Below are 19,847 nucleotides of genomic sequence, written 5' to 3' on the forward strand. Positions count from 1 at the left end.
ATTAATGACAATTCTATTTTTGCTGATGAGCAATTTGGTTTTCGCTATGGGCATTCAACCACTCATCAGTTATTAAGAGTTACGAACTTAATTCGGCTCAACAAATCTGAAGGATATTCGACTGGAGTTGCTCTTCTTGATATAGAGAAAGCATTTGACAGTGTGTGGCATGAAGGTTTGATTGTAAAATTGATGAATTTTAATTTTCCTCTGTACATTATTAAACTGATCCAAAATTATTTATCAGATCGCACACTGCAGGTAAACTATCAGAATTCTAAATCTGATAGAATACCTGTAAGAGCAGGTGTCCCCAAGGCAGCATACTGGGGCCCATTTTGTATAACATTTTACTTCTGACTTACCTGATTTACCACCAGGGTGTCAAAAATCTTTGTTTGCAGACGACACGGGCCTTTCAGTCAAAGGGCGAAGCCTTCGTGTCATTTATAGTAGATTGCAAAAAAGTTTGAATATTTTCTCCACTTACTTGCAAAACTGGAAAATTTCCTCGAATGCTTCCAAAACTCAGCTTATAATTTTCCCACATAAGCCGAGAGCTTCTTATTTGAAACCTTCTAGCAGACATATTGTCACTATGAATGGGGTTCCAATTAATTGGTCTAGCGAAGCTAAATATTTAGGACTTCTGCTAGATCAAAAATTAACTTTTAAAAATCACATTGAAGGCCTTCAAGCCAAATGTAACAAATATATTAAGTGTCTATATCCACTTATAAACAGAAAATCAAAACTTTGTCTTAAGAACAAACTTTTGATTTACAAACAAATTTTAGACCTGCCATGTTGTATGCTGTGCCAATATGGACTAGTTGCTGCAATACCAGAAAGAAGGCACTTCAGAGGATTCAAAATAAAATTCTGAAAATGATTCTGAAGTTGCCTCCGTGGTATAGTACCAATGAACTTCATAGAATTTCTAATATTGAGACATTGCAACAAATGTCCAACAAAATAATTTCCAATTTTAGACAAAAATCGTTGCAATCTTCTATTGCAACGATTAACTCCTTGTACCCTTAGTATAAAATAGGTTAAGATTAGTTTAAGTTGAAAACATTGTAATTCCTACATGGTTCAATTCAACCAGAGGAAAAATTCTAACTGCCAGAGGCAATTGAAATGTATTAATAATAACTAAAAATATAACATAGCCACCTAGTCTAAGAGATGAATGCATGTATTAGATAATTAGCAAATAAAATTAGTAAAAAAAAAAAAAAAAATTGCAATAACATAGAAAATCATGTGACATGTCATTCTTCTCTCTGTCATCATTTCTCACTGCGATCTAAATCATAATTGGCCCTGACGAAAGCGAGAAAACAAAATGGGGGCCGGCTGATGCTTTTTTATTTCACCCAGCAAGGGATATAAGACGACAATTTTAAAATGCTTATTAAAGCGTTAAAACATATTTTAGCCTAAAATTGTTCACTTTTTGGGTTAGAAATTTAATTTACTTTCATATAGGTAACACGAAAGTTGAATTATTTTGATTAAAAAAACATGTGTAGATGAGGAGCCTAACATGTAGTTTTTCAAAATTCTAACCCTACGTATTTAAAAGTTTTCAACATATCCCTGTTAACAACATTTTGAAAGCATTTTAAAATATACTTCCTATACTTCACCATGTTGAAAAACAGTGATTTCACGCACACGTCCGTCGCCGCTAGATGGCAACAGCGCGGCTGCGTCAAAGCGAATGATGCATTATTTGTGACTGCGAGAAAAGTGAATGCAAAATTTAAATAAATGAGAAAATGAGCTTTCACCGGAAATTAAAAGCTATGAAGCATCCAAGGAACCGGGATAAGTCATTCTGTGAACGACATTTGCAAAGAATGGTTCGTTTTTAGTTTTTCTCTGCTTCAAGATTTTTGCCTGGCCACATTTTCCAACCCGGTTGTAAGAATTTGGCGGATCATCGATTCAAGGGTACGACACAAACCAATTTTTCGTTGAACGGAAAGAAACGGGCGACACACACCTGTCTCTTCTAAATTATTTTCCACACTGAATCTTGTCTCCTAAATTTATTATTTTTAAGCTTAAAAAAACAAATATAATTAACATTGCTTTACGGTGGGACCCCTGGGTTGGGTCCGTAGGGCCCGTAGTGATAAATTTTGCTAGACCAATAAAAATCACTTTAATAAAGAATATAAAAAAATAATTAAAAAGAAGCATATAGCGATAAAATTGATGTGACAATGAATAGAAATTTACTTTAAAAAACCTTTTTTATACGAGTTAAACCAACCAACCAATAAAAACTAATGTATTATTTTATATAATGCTAAATATATTTATGTAACGGTCTACAGAAAGATTGACGACAAATAAAATAAAATAAAAAAGATTCTAAAATAAGTGGGACAAATTGACTCGAGTTTGGTTTTTTTTCATCAAAGGTAACATATAACAATTATGCGTAGAACGGCAGTACTGTACTTCAATGAAGTGGCGTAATGTAAAAGTGGGCACTAGTTCTATTCAAATAGTTCTATTCTTGGTGGATCTTTAGTTATAAGGTAATTAAAATACATAGAAAATGCGTTCCATACGACTGACAATTCACAGTCCAATGCAGTAAAAAACCGGTGTTTTCCAAATTTAACAAGTAATGTAACGATTTGGTCATATATGTAAGGTACGCCATATTTCATAGCTGACACAGCGCAAAACTATTGTACACAAGGACAAGGCACATTGAAGTCATAAGTTCCTTATTCAATAATACAAAATATGACACACCCGTCCTTTAAGTGGACACAATACCGGTTCGCAGCTTTGAATACGCATCCGTTCAATAGTCTTCAGAATGCGACGAATTAATAGCGTTACAAAGGATATCTAAAGGCCAAGAAACGAGACTCGAACGAAGTCCGCACTCCTGTCTTACAACGGTCCTGGTCCGGGATGAATGGAACGGTGTCAGCTTCTTTTTTTACTAGCTTTTTGTGACGTTTTCATACTGCAAAGAAAAACCCAAAAAAGAAAGGGCGGAGATCGATCCTTGTCGTATTATTAGTCATCTCACTTGAGCACGGTCACACGGGATCAATTGGTGCGTGGGTTTGGGAGGGTGTTCGAATATTGCACGCGTTCGGCTCAGCTTCGTTTTTTGTGTTTCCTCGATAGAGAACGATACACCTTTTTTCAATTTTGATCAGAAACGAGAAATTGGAAATCTGTTGCATGTCTTTTGTCAAATTTGGGACTTTTTTTTAACAATTGACTGATTCATAAACCGTTTTGTCCCTATGCGGGCCGGTGGATTGGGAGATACCCATGAGCACGAAAGGGAAAGGTTTAGAAAAATTATACACAATTATCCTCTTTGTAAGTTGAATGAGCGACCACCTTGAGAAATTGGTTCAATAGGCAAGCTGCTTCGATCTTTTGTGTAATCCACCATTCAGTCGTGAAATAGTGTCTCATGTAATTCTAAAGCAGCAGAAAATCCTCCGGATTAATAAGGAGCCAACAGATTTCTATATTTCTTCTACATTTCAAAGAAGGACTCTTACCAATAATCACTTCCAAAGCATTTGGAAATCATAAACCTGGAATTTTACAACTTGTTTGTTGTCGAATTTGAGCCCAAAAGTTAACCCGTTAGAGTGACACCAACAAGGCCAAACACTTTTCCTCTCGAACCAGTGCTCTCCAAAACCGTTTGTCCGATTGTAAAAAAATATCTAGCGGTAAATACGCAACCAATATCACCCTCAATCCTTTCTTTGTCAGGTCAAAGTCAAACGCCTGGTAGTTGACAGTGTTTTCACTTTCGTTCGCAATTGTTTGCCGGAGAAATGCAATAAAAAAAATCGTACGAACAAGACCCGAAAGGGGTTACGTATCCCAGTTTCTCGAGATATGCAGGCCGAACAATTGGGTAATTACTCGCATAAATTATTATGTTCCAACCCTTTCGGATAGCGGGACCGATTCAGGCCGAGAGAGAGAAGGGCACCAGGAAAGTTTTAGTTCAATTACCACACTTCAATAAAATGTCGTGCAGATCCTAATTGTTTTAAGACGGAGGAGGGATCCCATGCCCTGGATATCGGAGCTTGGAAAGGGTTTAGCAGAAACGGTAAACGTTTGGAAATATGACAGGTAATTGCATATTATTACCAATGGTACGCACCGTCACTTTTTTGGGATGGAACAAGATGTTATCGAGAAAGGCATTCAAGTTATGGAATACGGTCGAAGGGACCGAACATCGGTGAAATTGTTGCTTTGCTGTAGCGACAGATTTGTATTGTCAACCAATTGTTTTCCGAGAATTTAGAGCAATTGATGTTTGAAATTGTAAAAGTATAATAAAGCAGATTTAAATATGATTAGAAAACTGTCCTTAACATCCTCGCGAAAGTCATAAATGTCCACTAGAGAGCACTAGGCAATAAGGGGCTGTCCATATACCACGTGAACAGTTTTGGGGGGAGGGGCGTGGCGGCCGTGGTCGTTGGACATAATACTTGTTTTATGGCTGATCTAGTAATTTGTTCGAAAATGTCGTTTAACCGAAATGATCGTTTGGCGGAAAAGCCCATTTGACCGAACATGTAATACGGCAGAGAATACCGTTTTCTTAGTGGGTCATATCATCAAAAATGTCATTTGGCTGAACAATAATTAATGTAAAAAGTATAACGATATTAATACGAATTGAGAAGAGAAAATTAGAAATGAGAAATGGGAATTAATAAATCTGAAGTGCCAAATGACTAAAATAAAAACTCGCCCCAAAAAATTAGAATTTTTCCATAAAAAAAATGGGAAATTGCCAATAAAAAAATCTAGGTATGAGCAATAAATAAACATAAAATATCCAATTTTTTTAATTTTTTTTGTTTTTTTTTGTATTTTTCGATGGAAATTTTCTTATTTTTTTTATCGATCCTCATTAATTTATTGATTTCTAGCAGACCCGACGAACTTCGTTTCGCCTAAATTGATTTATTCTCTTATTAGTTGTCGATTAAAGCAGAAATTTGTGTTTCATTTGTATGGGAGCCCCTTTTCCAAAGCGGGGGAGGGCGTCTCGAACCATAATAAGAACCTTTCCCGGCTCCAAAAACCTCTGCATACAAATTTTTACGCCGATCGGTTCAGTAGTTTCCGAGACTATAAGGGTCAGACTGACAAAAATCAATTTTTATATATACATAAGAAGAGATAGAAGATAGATTTTGTGGAAAATTTTCAATTTTTTATGGAAGAAAATATTTATTTTATGGGAAATTTTGTAATTGATTTATGAAAATTTTGCTTTTTTTGCGTGGAACCTGCCCGATCTTCTTTTGTTGATTGTAGCGTCGCACTCTAGAACGATTTCAGTTCGAGCTTGATGGCTTTCTTCAGAAATCATAAAAACGTTGTATTTTGATAATTTTACAACTTTTCCCGTCGAATTAACCAACTTTTAGTATATAAAAACACAGCAAGACGAATCGATTAATGAGAAAATCGCACAAATCGGTCCATCCATTCATCAGTTATATCGCTTCAAAGAAAATTTTAATTCATTTTTAAATAGATAGATGGAAAATTCTTCTATTATTAATTGCAAAGTTTGCTTTTAAAAGTGCTAATTTATTTTTGTTTTGTTCATTTTTTTGTGTGTCTTTATTAGGGAGACTTTCAGCCCGAGGCTGGCTCGTCTCCGATACAAAATTTACATTTGTAATGGAATTTTTGCAATAATTGTGTATATTTTACATTTATTTATTGCTTACACCCTGATTTCTTTTTTGACAATTTCTTTTTTTTATGGAAAATGTCTAATTCTTCATGGAAATTTTAGTTTGCTGCCCTGCCAAATAACCACATGAAAGATTTGACCGAACGAAATTTTCGTCCAAATAACCTGTTTTACAAAACGATATTTCGACATTGTTGTTTCAAAAGGGCGAAAGTCGCAAGCGTAAACATTGACTTCTTCTGCTGATTTCATTAAGATTAGAGACTTGTGGCGGTATTCTCGACTTCCGTTCGATAGAAGGCGCCGAGCGCCACCAGTTCTAAGTGGTTGCTAGCTGGGAGCGGTCTTAGTTGTTGAGGAATTTGCAGGAAAAGGCATTGTTTACGTTTGCGACATTGGCCCTTATGAAACAACTGTGTCGATTTTCGGCTACACCTTCCACCGCCATAAAAAAAAGTTGCTGCTGTACGCTACCGAATGTTATTTATCACGCTAGTGGATATTGAAAGTTAACAGTTATGTTAATGGGTTTCGTACATTTTTTCAAAAGATTATTTCTATCGATGAGTTCATTTTTACTTGCTCCTGCCGGGAAAACATATTTTCTTCTTCTATGGCTCTTCATTCCAACTGGAACTTGACCTGCTTTTCAATTAAGCGTTTTCTCAGTTATGAATTGAAAGCTTTTCTTAGATCGCCATCGCATGAGTATTCATCTTGCGTCCAAGAATCCGCGGAGGATGAGGTGAGTTGAGATTTTTTTCGGGGGAAAAACTTTTTGAAGATTTCCTGGAGGAATTCTTTTAGAAATTTCCCAAGCAATTCCTGGAGTAACTTCCGGAGGTATTTCTGGAGCAACATTCAGAGGAACTACTGGAGATAATACTGGAGTATCGGCTGAGTACCGCCAGAAGGTCGACGAACGGGTAAGTGCAATCAACGTTAGCGACAACATCAACGATCTATGGGAGTCGATCCATGGAGCGGTGAGTACAACAGCACGAGAAGTGGTAGGCACTGCACAGAGGCGACCCAGGACGGGTTGGTTCGATGTGGAGTGTCAGAGAGTGACAGACAAGAAGAACGTTTCCAGAAGCCGAATGTTGGTGTCGGGTACCCGATCGAATAGGGATAGGTACAAGGAAGCAAGAGCAGCCGAAAAACGAACCCACCCCAAGAAGAAGAAAGAGTACGAAGAACAAGTTATTAGTGAGGCGCAGGAAAAAATAGAGCAGAACGATATGCGGAGGTTTTATGAGTCTGTCAATGGCGTGCGGAGAAAGACAGCGCCATCTCCCGTCATGTGCAACGGCCAACAAAGGAATTTGCTGACAGATAAAACCGAAGTGGCTGCCATGTGGAAGCAACACTTCGAAACTTTGTTGAATAGTGGAAGAGACGGTGCATCGGTAAATAGAATAAATATTAGCGATGATGGAGCTGTGGAGTCACCTACACTAGATGAGGTCAAAAAATTGGTAAAGAGCTGAAAAACAATAAGGCTGCGGGGAAGGACCAGCTCCCGGCTGAACTTCTCAAACATGGCAGTGAGCAGCTTTATGAAGTTCTGCACCATATTATGTCGAAAATATGAGTAGACGAGGAAATGCCTGCTAGCTGGTTGGACGGCCTCATTTGCCCTCTCTTTAAGAAAGGGCACAGACTGGACACAACATCTGTTTATTGATTTCAAGGCGGCGTACGATTCAGTGAAACGGTAATGAATTATGGCATATTATGCTTGAACATAGTTTTCCGGCGAAACTGATACGGCTGATTCGTATAACGTTGGACGGATCGAAATCAAGTGTAAGGGTTGCGGATGAAATATCGACGTCATTTGTTACCTTAGATGGATGCACTCTCGAATCTACTGTTCAATATAGCGCTCGAGGGAGCGATTAGGAGAGCTGGTGTGCGAAGAAGCGGTACCATTATCACAAGATCGCATATGCTCCTGGGTTTTGCGGACGCTATCGATATTATCGGGATTGATCGCCGTGCCGTGGAAGAGGCTTTTGTGCCTTTTAAGAGGGTGACAGCGAGGATTGGACTCACGATCAATACCAGCAAAACGAAGTACATGGTCGCTGGCAATCAACGGTGGTTCATTAGTGGTGGTGGTAGCGAAATAGTGCTGGATGGTGAAAAATTTGAAGTGGTAGAAGAATTTGTGTATCTTGGAACATTAGTGACGTGCGATAATGATGTTACCCGCGAGGCGAAAAGGCGCATTGCAGCTGCAAATAGGGCTTATTACGGACTTCGTAACCAGCTCAAGTCCCGTAGTCTACAAACGAAAACAAAACTCGCGCTGTATACTACTCTGATTCTTCCGGTGGCTTCATACGGCCATGAAACATGGACGTTAAAGTAGGCTGATCAGAGAGCTTTCGGAGTGTTTGAGCTTAAGGTGTTGCCGACTCAGCGGTAAACAAGAGAACGGTATCTGGCGGCGTCGCATGAATCACGAATTGTACCAGGTGTACAAAGGGCTGGATAGTATTAAGCTTATTCAACACGGCAGACTACGGTGGGCTGGTCACGTTTTTCGTAAGCCGGAAGAACGTCAAGCGAAGATCATATTTAGTAGAGAACCCGGAAAAGGCCGCGGGGTTCGTGGAAGGCCGCGTATACGATGGCTTTTTGCAGTTGAAGAGGACCTGAGGGCGCTCAATGTTCAGGGCGACTGGAAGCGATTGGCCCAGGATCGAGTCCAGTGGAGAAGGATACTCCATTCGGCGTTGGTTCATCGAAGAGCTGTAGCCCATCAAGTATCAAGTAAGTATAAGGGTTTGAACAGAATTTTCTTCTAGCAAATTGGGGGAGAAGGATGAACTCCCAAAACCAACGGCGCGCCTGAAATTCACCAGCGACCGGTCAAAAATTGTGGCGATGGCGGCTCAAAATCGTCGGCGGCGCGCAGCCCTAGACCGTAAGATGTTTAACCGAATATACCATTTGGCCTAACAGACCATTAGGGCGAAAGTAATTTGGCCGGAAAGGTAATATAGCCGAATAGGTCATTTGACCAAATAAGCAATTTGGTCGAATAAGTCTTTTGGCCGAAAAGGTCATTTGGACGGATACTCATTTGGTCGAAAAGGTCATTTGGCCAAGAAGGTCATTTGGCCAAATAGGTCGCTCGGCCGAAAGTGTAATTTGACGTCTCATATCTCATTTCTTGTTGTTGAAAGTGAGATTTAAGAAGTTAGAAGTGATGAGTGAGAAAAGAGGCGTTTCCCTTCTCATTTTGCTCTTTTCATTTACGCAGCGAGAAGTGGTAGATGAGAAATGAGGGGTAAGAGGTGAGAAGTTAGACGTCTCACTTCTCACTTCTAACTGCGAAATGAGTAGTGAGTCGTCCAACTTCTCACTTCGCATTACTCACTTTTCATAGTGAGAAGTTAGAGATAAGGAATAGTAATATAATAACCTATATAAATAAACCTATTCGGCCAAATGACCTATGAATCCAGATGACCCGTTAGCCCAAATAGCTTTTGGTTAGATGGATTTTGGCCGAATGGGTTTCGGCCAAACGACCCTTCCCCCAATCAGTAACCACAAATAGATACCACTGTTGAACTAAGGTTTGATAGAAGTATTGGTAGCCGAAAAATACGTAGTTTTGAATAAAAAATATAACAAATAAATAATAACGCTTTTAGCTATGTTTCTGAATATTACATTTATAAACGTTACTGACTTATTTCTTCCTAAATCGAAATGGATATTGAATAACTAGCTGAATACTAAGGTGGCTCAAAAAATACTTTTTCAATTTGTTTGATGGGCCGCCCTCTAATACGATTCTATTTGATGCCCTGATGCTCTGGACAAAATTTCAACCAAATCGGTTAACGTTTGGGCGGTGCTAAACTGGAAGTTTATATGCGGAAATGTATGCAGAAACATCGAAAAACAGTGATTTACAGTTGGACTGCATATTTTACGATGCAGAACTATGATACTCATTCAGTTCTTGTAGAATTAAATACAGAATGTTATGCTGAAAATTAGAGTGTATTTGGCAAAGATATTAGCATTTTACTGGAGTGAATGCATGGGTGAATTTATTTCTTTTCAAAAGATACGAAATTTACTCAAACTCCACTCCAGAGAAATGCTAATAACTTTGCCGGGCAAGCACTAATCTTCTCGCAGTTTTCAGCATAACATTCTGTATTAACTTATTCAAGATCTAAATGAGTATCATAGTTCTTCATAGTAAATTATGTCATCTAACTACAAAACACTGTTTTTGGATGTTTCTGCATCCATTTTGCATATAAACTTACAGCGAGATTAGCACCGCCTAAACATTGACCGATTTGGCTGAAATTTTGTCCAGAGCATCAGGACACCAAATAGAACCGAATCAAAGGGCGGTCCGTCTAAAAAATTGGAAAAAGTTTTTTTTTCCAAACTAACTTGAGCCAAAAAAAAAACAAAAAACTTAAACATGCAAAGTTGATTCTATGGATCGTGATACATATGTTTGAATTTGTTTTTAAGCATCGAACAAACGTTCGAAAATCGTATTACAATATTACAGTATGGTCCATAAAAAATGCTAAAATATGTTTGTACTTTTGTTTGTGTACATTAAAGGGTTATTTCTACTATTCGTATATATGTGTGTAAGCAAACGTATCATGGAAAACACATTTGTATCTAGTGAATGTATTAATGAAAAAAATTGTTACTATGTAACATAGTCTCTCAATTATGTAACTACGTAACTATAATTTTGATGTTTTCGCATTTTTTTATGGACCATACTGTAGCACGAGCATGAGCTCATTAAGCAGTCTAATTACTGACGTTATCAGTAAACATCATCGCTTCTGTATCCGATTCCAAATTTGTTTATTTATACTATCTGAATAAACGTTTGGCAATTTGCTTGATTGCAACAACAACAACAGCTTTGATTAAACATAATATGGACATTTATTCCAATCTATAAATAAATTTATTTTAAGCGGTTTGCTTTTATTAAAACAGTTTGCACTTTTTTTTATTAACTAGGGAATAAATTATTTATTTATACTTATTTGAGGAATTTTTTATTTATATTTTTTATATCTTTCTTTATTTGGTAGGCACTCTGTGTTTCTTAACCGCTACTGTACTGGGATCTACTGTGGTATTCTGCTGTACAAAATCCACTTAGAATCTATTTTTAGATTTCCATTACTCATTATTGGTTGTCGATGCCAGTCCATTTCATCGTGAGTCCCTTGTGTCCGTTTGTCCATGTCGTGTATCCAATGATCCGGGTAACGTTGAAGGAATGCCTCATAGAGTAACAATTTGTCGGTCGTCATCAGGCAGCCTTGACGGTAAGGTCGTACCCCAAACGCCACCGTATGGGCTGCAAATCCGGCGACTGACGGGGGTTTAGTGGAGGGAATCGAACCTATGACCATCCGCTTGTACTGCAAACGTGTAGCCAACTATGCTACGGGACCCCCCTTCCTTGAGGAATTATTGATGACGTGGTTCTGGGCGGTATCAAACTGATTTGATTTTACACTATAAGTTACGTGCAGTTCAAGTTAAGTGAGATTACTTACTTACTTATGGATCCTGTACACCTCCGGTGGTGCAAAGGGCCGACTTGAAAGATCTCCATCCTGAGCGATGCCCGGCTATCGCTTTAACCTGTTGCCAGGTTAGATTTCGGTCGACTTCTTTTATTTCTTTATTGAGGCTTCTCCGCCATGAGCCTCTGGGTCTGCCTCTGCTGCGATGTCCCGCTGGGTTCCAGTCTAATGCTTGTTTACAGATTTCGTTTCCGCCCCTACGTAGAGTGTGGCCGACCCAGCCCCACTTCCGATCCCGAATTTCTGTTGCTATCGGCCTCTGGTGACAACGACGATGGAGCTCGTTGTTTGAGATCCAGTTGTGAGGCCACCAGGCCCGAATTATATACCGCAGGCATCTGTTAATGAACACCTGCAGCCGTTGAGTGTTCTCCACTGATACACACCATGTTTCGCTAGCGTATAACAGCACTGATTTCACGTTAGAGTTGAAAATTCGTATTTTGGTGCGTTCACTTATCTGCCTGTTTTTCCAGATATTTCTTAAACTCGCAAAGGCAGCCCTTGCTTTCTTGATCCGTGCGCCTATGTCGATCTTGGTACCGCCGTCTGACGCCATTTGGCTACCAAGATATTGGAAGCTTTCAACATTCTCCACTGGTTGCCCGGCTACTGTGAAACTGGAAGGAGTCACCGTGTTTACATCCAACGATTTGGTTTTGTTGACGTTGATGACTAAACCTGCCGAGGAGGAGCGATCGGCAAGGTCGTTGAGCTTACTCTGCATATCAGAGCGCCGTTGCGCGAGTAGTGCAACGTCATCCGCCAATTCGAAGTCGTTTAGGTGCTCCATGGTTATAGGCTGCCATAACAGCCCGCGGTTTGGTTCACGGTCAATCGCATCTACCAGAATCTCATCGATTACGATGAGGAACAGTAACGGTGATAGAATACATCCTTGCCTCGCACCAGCTACGACCCGGATAGGGTCGGACAGGACCCCATTGTGCAGCACTCTACACGAAAAGGCCTCGTACTGTGCTTCGATGAGGCCGATGATTTTCTCAGGAACCCCCTTGCGTCTCAGGGCGCCCCACATATTCTCGTGATTGAGACGGTCGAAAGCTTTTTCGTAGTCAATGAATACCAAGTAAAGGGACTCTTGGAATTCGTTGACCTGCTCCAAAATGATGCGGAGCGTGACAATATGGTCCACACAGGATCTTCCGGCACGGAATCCGGCTTGCTGCCGCCGGAGAGTCGCATCGATCTTCTCCTGAATCCGGGCTAGGATAATTTTGCACAGAACTTTGAGAACGGTACACAGCAACATAATGCCTCGCCAGTTATCGCATACAGTCAGGTCGGCCAGAGAGTCTGCCCACGCTCGCTTGTCCCGTCGACATGAGCGTTTTACTTCCTTCTCAAGAGCCGTGTATCGTTGACGGGCTAAGACTTTGGCTCCTCTGGTTTTCGATCGCTCTATCGCGGCTTTGGCTTCTCTTCGCTCCTCTATCTTCCTCCAGGTGTCATCGGTGATCCATTGTTTTCTCTGGGTGCGTAGTTCGCCCAGATTGTTCTCGCTGGTGGCGATGAAGGCATTCTTGATGGCGGTCCATTGGTCTTCCACGCTGCCACCTTCCGGAATATCTGCAGCACGCGTCTCCAGTTCTTCAACGAAGGACCGTTTCACCGTGGCATCTTCCAGTCGGCGTGTGTTGAATCGTCGTCCAACTCTTTCCTCCTGCCGACGAATCCGCGCAATGCGCAGGCGTATTTCGCCGATGAGGAGGTGATGATCAGACGCGATATCGGCACTACGTTTATTCCGTACATCAAGAAGGCTCCGTTTCCATTTTCGGCTGATGCAGATGTGGTCGATTTGATTTTCTGTAAAGCCGTCACGGGAGACCCACGTGACCTTGTGAACCGGTCGATGAGGGAAGAGCGATCCCCGATCACCATGTCGTTATTACCACAAAATTCTGCGAACAGCTCTCCGTTTTCGCTCATTTCTCCGAGACCATGGCGTCCCATAATGCGCTCATGGTTCGAGTTGTCGGATCCGATCTTCGCATTGAAGTCGCCCAAACAGATCTTGATATCACCCTTCGGAATTCTATCTACGACGGCATTGAGTTGACTGTAGAAGTTCTCTTTGTCTTGCAGATCGGCAGCATCGGTTGGCGCATAACATTGGATTATAGTAAGGTTTCGGACCCGTGTTCTAAATCTGGCAACGATTATCCTTTCACTTATAGGTTCCCACTTCATAAGCGCAGAGTGTGCCTGAGCGCTTAGTAGGAAGCCAACTCCGCGATGCCGGGGAGCGTGTTCACCTCGTAAACCAGAGTATAGCAGAACTTGTCCCGACGGCGTTCTGTGTTCTCCAAAGTTTGGCCAACGGACTTCACTCAGTCCCAGGATCTCAAGCTTCATGCGGCGTGCCTCATTGGCAAGTTGTGCCAATTTACCCTGCTGGGCTAGGGTTAAAACGTTCCATGTTCCTATTCGTGTCCGTTGTTTCGCGCTAAGAGTCGTCGCCGTAAAATCAGTCCGTATTCTTTCATTATCGGATTCTCGAACAAATTGATGTTTCGGGAACAGTAGGTTGTTTGCCCAAGGTTCCCTATCCACCGGGATGGGGCTGCCATCTTAGGTATAGCTTCCGGGGAATAGCATTTCATACTCAGCCGCTGGATGCCAGAACAGACGCTGTTGGAGCCGCACCTCCTTGGTGGACAGACGCTCGATCAGTCGGGTCAAATTTGTTTAAAGTCCCACCCAACACCAGGACTAGGCTGGTGCGCTTTGAGCGGCACACGGTCGCTTTGATAGGGCCTGCTTGGGGACACATGCAGATTTTTAAAGAAGTTCAACAAAGCCCACTGTCGAACCCCACCACATCTTAGGCAGACCCCGCAGGACGCACCCTCTCACTCTAGCTGATGTCAGAAGGACAACAGTGCCCAGGCTACACTACCAGCTAAGTACGCAACCCTTGGCTCACGGTCAATTGTCATCGGATGACCCGTGGAAGCGTGAGTATTGGAATTTGTGAGAACCAGAGCTATGTTAGGCACCCCTTCCCGGATGTCAACTAACCATTTCGCAGCCCTTAATTTACGTTTAGTTAAGTGAGATTATTAAACGTAAATTGTACGTAACTCAACAAAACAAGCTTCAGGACAAGGATACATTACTTTTCGGAATGACATTACGCTAACTACATATAACGTCATTGAACTCCAATTAAGCTTTTGCTCGACTGTTGGCAATTTTATTTAGTAATGACCAACAACCGCATAACAACTATTCAACCAGTGTTATTCAACAACGTATCCCTAGCAGCACACATGTTCCTCATTGGTACTGCAACTGATATGTGACCAGATTCAGTCACAATCAAGTTGCTGTAACCATTCTGGTCTGACTTGTGCTGCTCGGGATAGTTTAGATTTCCAATTGACCTTTCACTTCAAAAATTGTATTTCGTTTTATTGTCTCAGTCGATTCTTTGGCTTATTTAAGGTCAATTTTCCCAAAGACTCATAGTTTTTGAATCCTCTAACTAGTTTTAAAACCAAAATAAAACTGAAAAAGTACTGCACGTGTGAACCAGCCTGAAAAATTCACCCGATGTTTGTTCAAAGTTGGGCAAATAAAAAAACAGCTCTTTTTCGATTTGTGTTTTAAATTTTAAAAATACTTAGAGGCGTTAAAAAATATGGATTCTTTGGGAAAGTTGACCTTAAATAATTCAAAGAATCGATTGAGCGAATAAACATTTTCGACGAGAAAGGTCAATTCAGCTTGGTACTACCCATGGTAACAAATATAGTCGAATGTAAGCAAGAGGACTAGGGATTCAAAGGTCGTTGGATCGATACCGGTATCCTGTTCCCAATTTATTTTTCATTTTATCTCCAGTATGTTGAACAATGCTTTAATAATTGTAGCATTGTAATGAAATAAACGTATTTAGAAGCGCAAAATCAAACAGGCTTAATCACTATGTCGCAAACAAGTTGAATTCTGGTTTCTTAACAAAGTTGTTGAATAAACATTATAATTGACTATTTAAGTAAAGTTGAAAAGAGATTGCTAGTTGTTGTTGAATACATACTTCATTTTTGGGCGAACAATGTTGGAATAAATGTTTTCATGCATTTTAGTATAATTTTCAATCAACGCTGGCTCAATAAATCTGACAATATTGATGTTTATTAAACTTGCAGTTGTTACTTGGGTATCCAAGCTTCTAGTGACGAAAAACTAGTGTTGTGGCTGTAGATCGCAAGCTCTGAACTAAAGAACAGTTTGGATAAGCCTCGATATCCCAAAACCATCTTACCATGTCTCTTGATCTTGTGGAATATGTTCTGTACATGGCTGAATACATATCCAAGCCAAAGTCTAGCACATCCCAAAACAATATTTTTCAACTTATTTTGTGATTTTTCCATTACTAATCACGAAAACAAATGGAAAATATCAAATTGACTGGGTAATACCGATTAGAAAAATTTGGCCCTGAAAGGGTTAAAAGGTGGTCGCATCCGGGTACAACATATTGTTCGGCCAAAAATCAACACTTCATAAAAGTAGCTGCAAGATTTTTACGTTTGGAAAAGACAAATTGTTACTTAGGACAGGTGAAAAGTTAGCAAAGGTTTGCAGCTTTTCATTACTACATAATGTTGACTTGAAAAAAAGCTATGAGCGAAACACGCAACTAGGGCCACAACCGGAGACAATCTCTTACGGATTATTTATTTGAAAATCGTTGAACCCGTTTCGACAATAAATGTTTTTTTTTGCACTTTTCACAAGCTGGATGTAAGCTCACCAACATTCATCTCCATTTACGTGAAATACTGGTTAGGCTCGTTTGGTTCAGAACAGGCAATTTCCACCTTACAGAAAAAAAATCACCCTACTGTTTCCTTCTGGAATGACTTTCAGCTGAATATTAAGAACCACGTGGAAAGGCTTGGATGAGTTGATGTTTGTTGTTGTTTTTGATCCACGTATCAGAGGTTAACGTTGCATTCTACTTGAAGGTCAACATAACTTGCCAGCACAAAAATCGCCAAACGCTATGACCTCGAAATATTAAGCAGAACAAAAAATTTACCATAATCATGAACAGCAACTGCAACGGATTGTTTGCTTCCGAAAGCAAGAAGAAACCAGTTACCAGCTCCATACTGCACCCTGGCGGGTCATCGTTCAATCGGCGCACGCCGAAAAAAATATTAAATATTAAATTGTGACTCAAACGTTTTCGAAGCGCCCTTCGATCGCGCTTCCAAGTGTTATGCAAATGCATTTTTACTTAATAAAAAGCCATGAATGCGCTTGCATTATATGTAGTTTTTCGTCTGTTCTGGTACGGTTCAGTGTTGCTTCGGTGGTTAACGCGTGCTATCTATTGAGGACAAAACGGATCTCGGAACCAACCAGCAATCATGGTGATGCGTTCTGCGTTGAAGAAGGGTTGGCAGAATGCCAACACCGGATCCGAGTCGCAATCGCACGTGGCACGTTCCTGCATGGTACGGAGTGATGAGATCAATTGAGTTGGAAGGACGATATTGATTTTTCTTTCGTTTGTTCGTTGCAGCCACCATCAAGAGTTGCAGTCAAAGTTTCTCAGGGTTACATCTACGGAGTGCGTGATACCACCACAAATGGGGACAACTATTACTACTTCAAGGGGATTCCTTATGCGAAGCCTCCGATTGGAAACCTACGGTTTATGTCACCGGTTCCGATTGATAAGTTTCCGGTCAGCTATTTGGATTGTACTACGGAACGAGGCAACTGCATGGGAATGGATGTGATCAGTAAGGAGATTACGGGTTCTGAGGACGGACTTTATCTGAACGTATATACGCCTGTGTTGCCCCGATCTGATGGCGTCTCTCAGAATCTCCCGGTAATGGTGTTTGTTCATGGAGGAGGACTGGTCGGTGGACATGCGGATAGTTCCATGTATCATCCCAATTATTTGCTACAGGAAGGAGTTCTGGTAGTTACTGTCAACTATCGATTAGGTATTTTAGGATTCCTTTGTCTCCCTGGAGCGGGTATTGAAGGTAATGCCGGACTAAAAGATCAGGTAACGCAAACATTTTTAATTATGTAACTTTCGTTTGACTGCGTTGTTTTACAGAGAATGGCCCTTCAATGGGTAACGCAAAATATCTCTAAATTTGGAGGAGATCCGAAAAACATAACCTTATTTGGAGCCAGTTCCGGAGCAATTGCGGTTAATCTGCACTGCTTGTCGAAGGAATCCAAAAAATATTTCCAGAAGGCAATTATGCAAAGTGGTTCAATCTATTTGGAGTGGGGTCATCAGGAGAAACCCGAAGAAAAAGCTCGCAAGATGGCTGAATTGCTTGGAGCAAACCCAACCAACGACGAGGAAGTGTATCAGGTATTGAAGAATGCACCGGCCAGGAAGCTATTCGAACTCCAATTCAAGGCAATAACGAAACGCGAGGAGTTAGTCGAAAAACTATTCCAGATACCATTTCTACCCATCGTCGAACGAGAACAATCGACCGATGCCATCATAACTAAGCATCCGACAGAGATCCTGCGTGATCCTGATGGTGTTGGCATTCCTGTCATCGCTGGTTACAACGAATACGATGGAATGATGGTGCTACTCGACGCTGTCAAGAACCCCAACATGTACAATCTGCAGCCGGAGCGGTTCATCCCGCGTACATTGAATGTGGACTGCACCACACCGGAGGCCCGCGAACTGGCCATCGAGATCAAGAAAGCTTACTTTGGCGATCAAGATGTGTCTCGTGAGACTGTGATGCAGCTGGTAGAACTATTCACGGATAAGTACATTCTGTCCTACAGAATTACCTTCGAGCTGTGGGCCAAGTATCAAACAAAAACCAACATGTTCGGCTATCGGTTCTCGTTCGATGGTCTGCTGAACAAGGGGAAGGCCATCATGTCTTTCAGTGGCTTGAAAGGCACTTGTCACATTGATGAAGTGTATTACATATTTAGCTCGCCGATTTTGCGAACCGAAGTTCCCAAAACTAGCAAGGCGTATGAAATGCGTAACAAGATGGTGCGCATGTGGGGTAACTTTGCCAAGTACAGCGACCCTACACCGGATGCGGACACGGAGCTTCCGTTCAAGTGGACTCCCATACCGAAAATTCCTCTGGATTGCGACGACGTTAAGTGCACTCTGCTTAGCATTTCTGGTCCGGACAAGATCGGAATGGCTGAAATGCCGGAGGCGGAACGGATGGTGTATTGGACGCAGTTGTACAGGAAGTACAATGGGCATGTGACTAATATTGTTGTACCAACGGTTCCGTTGTTGAATTCTGTTGATTTGAATAACAATGGTGTGTAGAATAATCGTCTATTGAAAATCGACTGGACTATACTAAGTAGCATGAAAATAAATTTATGTTTATCGAAAACAAGCTGTTTTCCATCAGGTTATAGATCCCGTTAACACTGACTAGGTTAAATATCTTTTTGAAATTTTGTTAATATAACCTTCAACGAATCTTGCCAACATTTATGTGGAAGTTTCTCCGAGAGTTTTCTATTTTCTGATTCCTGCGGTGATACCGTTTTGATTCAAATCCCAAACATGACTTATATTCCGAACATCGATGCCCTAAGTGTAATAACGAACTAAAATTTGAATCGGTTTAAGGATGAAAATTATAAACGAACTATGGGAAAAAACAGAATTAAGTTGGACAGACAATTAAAAATCAAATGAAAAATTAATTTCCGTGCTCAGAGTAATGAATGAAAAGTTAAATGTTGAAATCGTGAAAAACTATCACTCGATTGGAAATCTATCGCAATCCTGTTATAGCACCATGCGTACTAATATAAGTATTACGAAGATGTAATCGCAGCAGGAGGTTGCTATGCAACGCTCATGAAACCGCAATGATGTTTACTTGGACAAAACGGCACTGGAAGCCACATGACTTTGCAATAGAGCTACAACGAACAGTACCCTAGCCGGGTTCTTTGTAACATGTAGAAGAACTAAACGAATAAGGCGACACCAGCTTTCATAACTAGACTGTTTTTAAGAATTCATATACGGATTCGATTTTCTCCACTCCGTTGTTATAGTTAGAAGTTCAAACTTCAGGGAAATACTAGAGTAGAGCGGCCGGAGGCGACAGACATTTTCATTTTTTGTGCAGTTTACTTTCTGTAACTCTAAGCTTAGAAAGAGATGTAGTGGAACGACCAAAAAATCCGTCTTGATCATCGTATAAATTTTGCTTGTGTGAACCTGAAGGGTTTCATATTATTATTATTATTATTATTTATTCAGACTAAGGCCGAAGTGGCCTGTGCGGTATATAAGAGTCTTCTCCATTCGGCTCGGTCCATGGCTACACGTCGCCAACCACGCAGTCTACGGCGGGTCCGCAAGTCATCTTCCACCTGATGGATCTCCCGCTGCGCCTCCCTCACCGTCTTGTGCCCATCGGATCGTTGCCGAGAACCATTTTCACCGGGTTACTGTC

At 40.8% G+C, this 19,847-nt stretch overlaps 1 protein-coding gene across 1 annotated transcript; it reads left to right on the plus strand.

Annotated features, from left to right (window-relative positions):
* The first annotated feature begins 16,667 nt into the window (after positions 1 to 16,667).
* LOC134215652 (esterase B1-like) lies at positions 16,668 to 18,799 on the plus strand. Its single transcript, XM_062694791.1, has 3 exons — positions 16,668 to 16,853; positions 16,922 to 17,419; positions 17,474 to 18,799. The coding sequence occupies exons 1-3, from the start codon at positions 16,767 to 16,769 to the stop codon at positions 18,692 to 18,694; spliced, it is 1,806 nt and encodes a 601-aa protein (XP_062550775.1). The 5' UTR covers positions 16,668 to 16,766; the 3' UTR covers positions 18,695 to 18,799.
* Positions 18,800 to 19,847: the final 1,048 nt, after the last annotated feature.

The sequence above is a fragment of the Armigeres subalbatus genome, chromosome 2, assembly GCF_024139115.2.
Source record: "Armigeres subalbatus isolate Guangzhou_Male chromosome 2, GZ_Asu_2, whole genome shotgun sequence".
Classification (NCBI taxonomy): Eukaryota; Metazoa; Arthropoda; class Insecta; order Diptera; family Culicidae; genus Armigeres; species Armigeres subalbatus.

Coding starts and splice junctions, on each gene's coding strand:
- LOC134215652 (XM_062694791.1), top strand. CDS start 16,767: ATGGTGATGCGTTCTGCGTTGAAGAAGGGTTGGCAGAATGCCAACACC. Junction 16,854..16,921: donor ACGTGGCACGTTCCTGCATG/GTACGGAGTGAT, acceptor TGTTCGTTGCAG/CCACCATCAAGAGTTGCAGT. Junction 17,420..17,473: donor ATGCCGGACTAAAAGATCAG/GTAACGCAAACA, acceptor GTTGTTTTACAG/AGAATGGCCCTTCAATGGGT.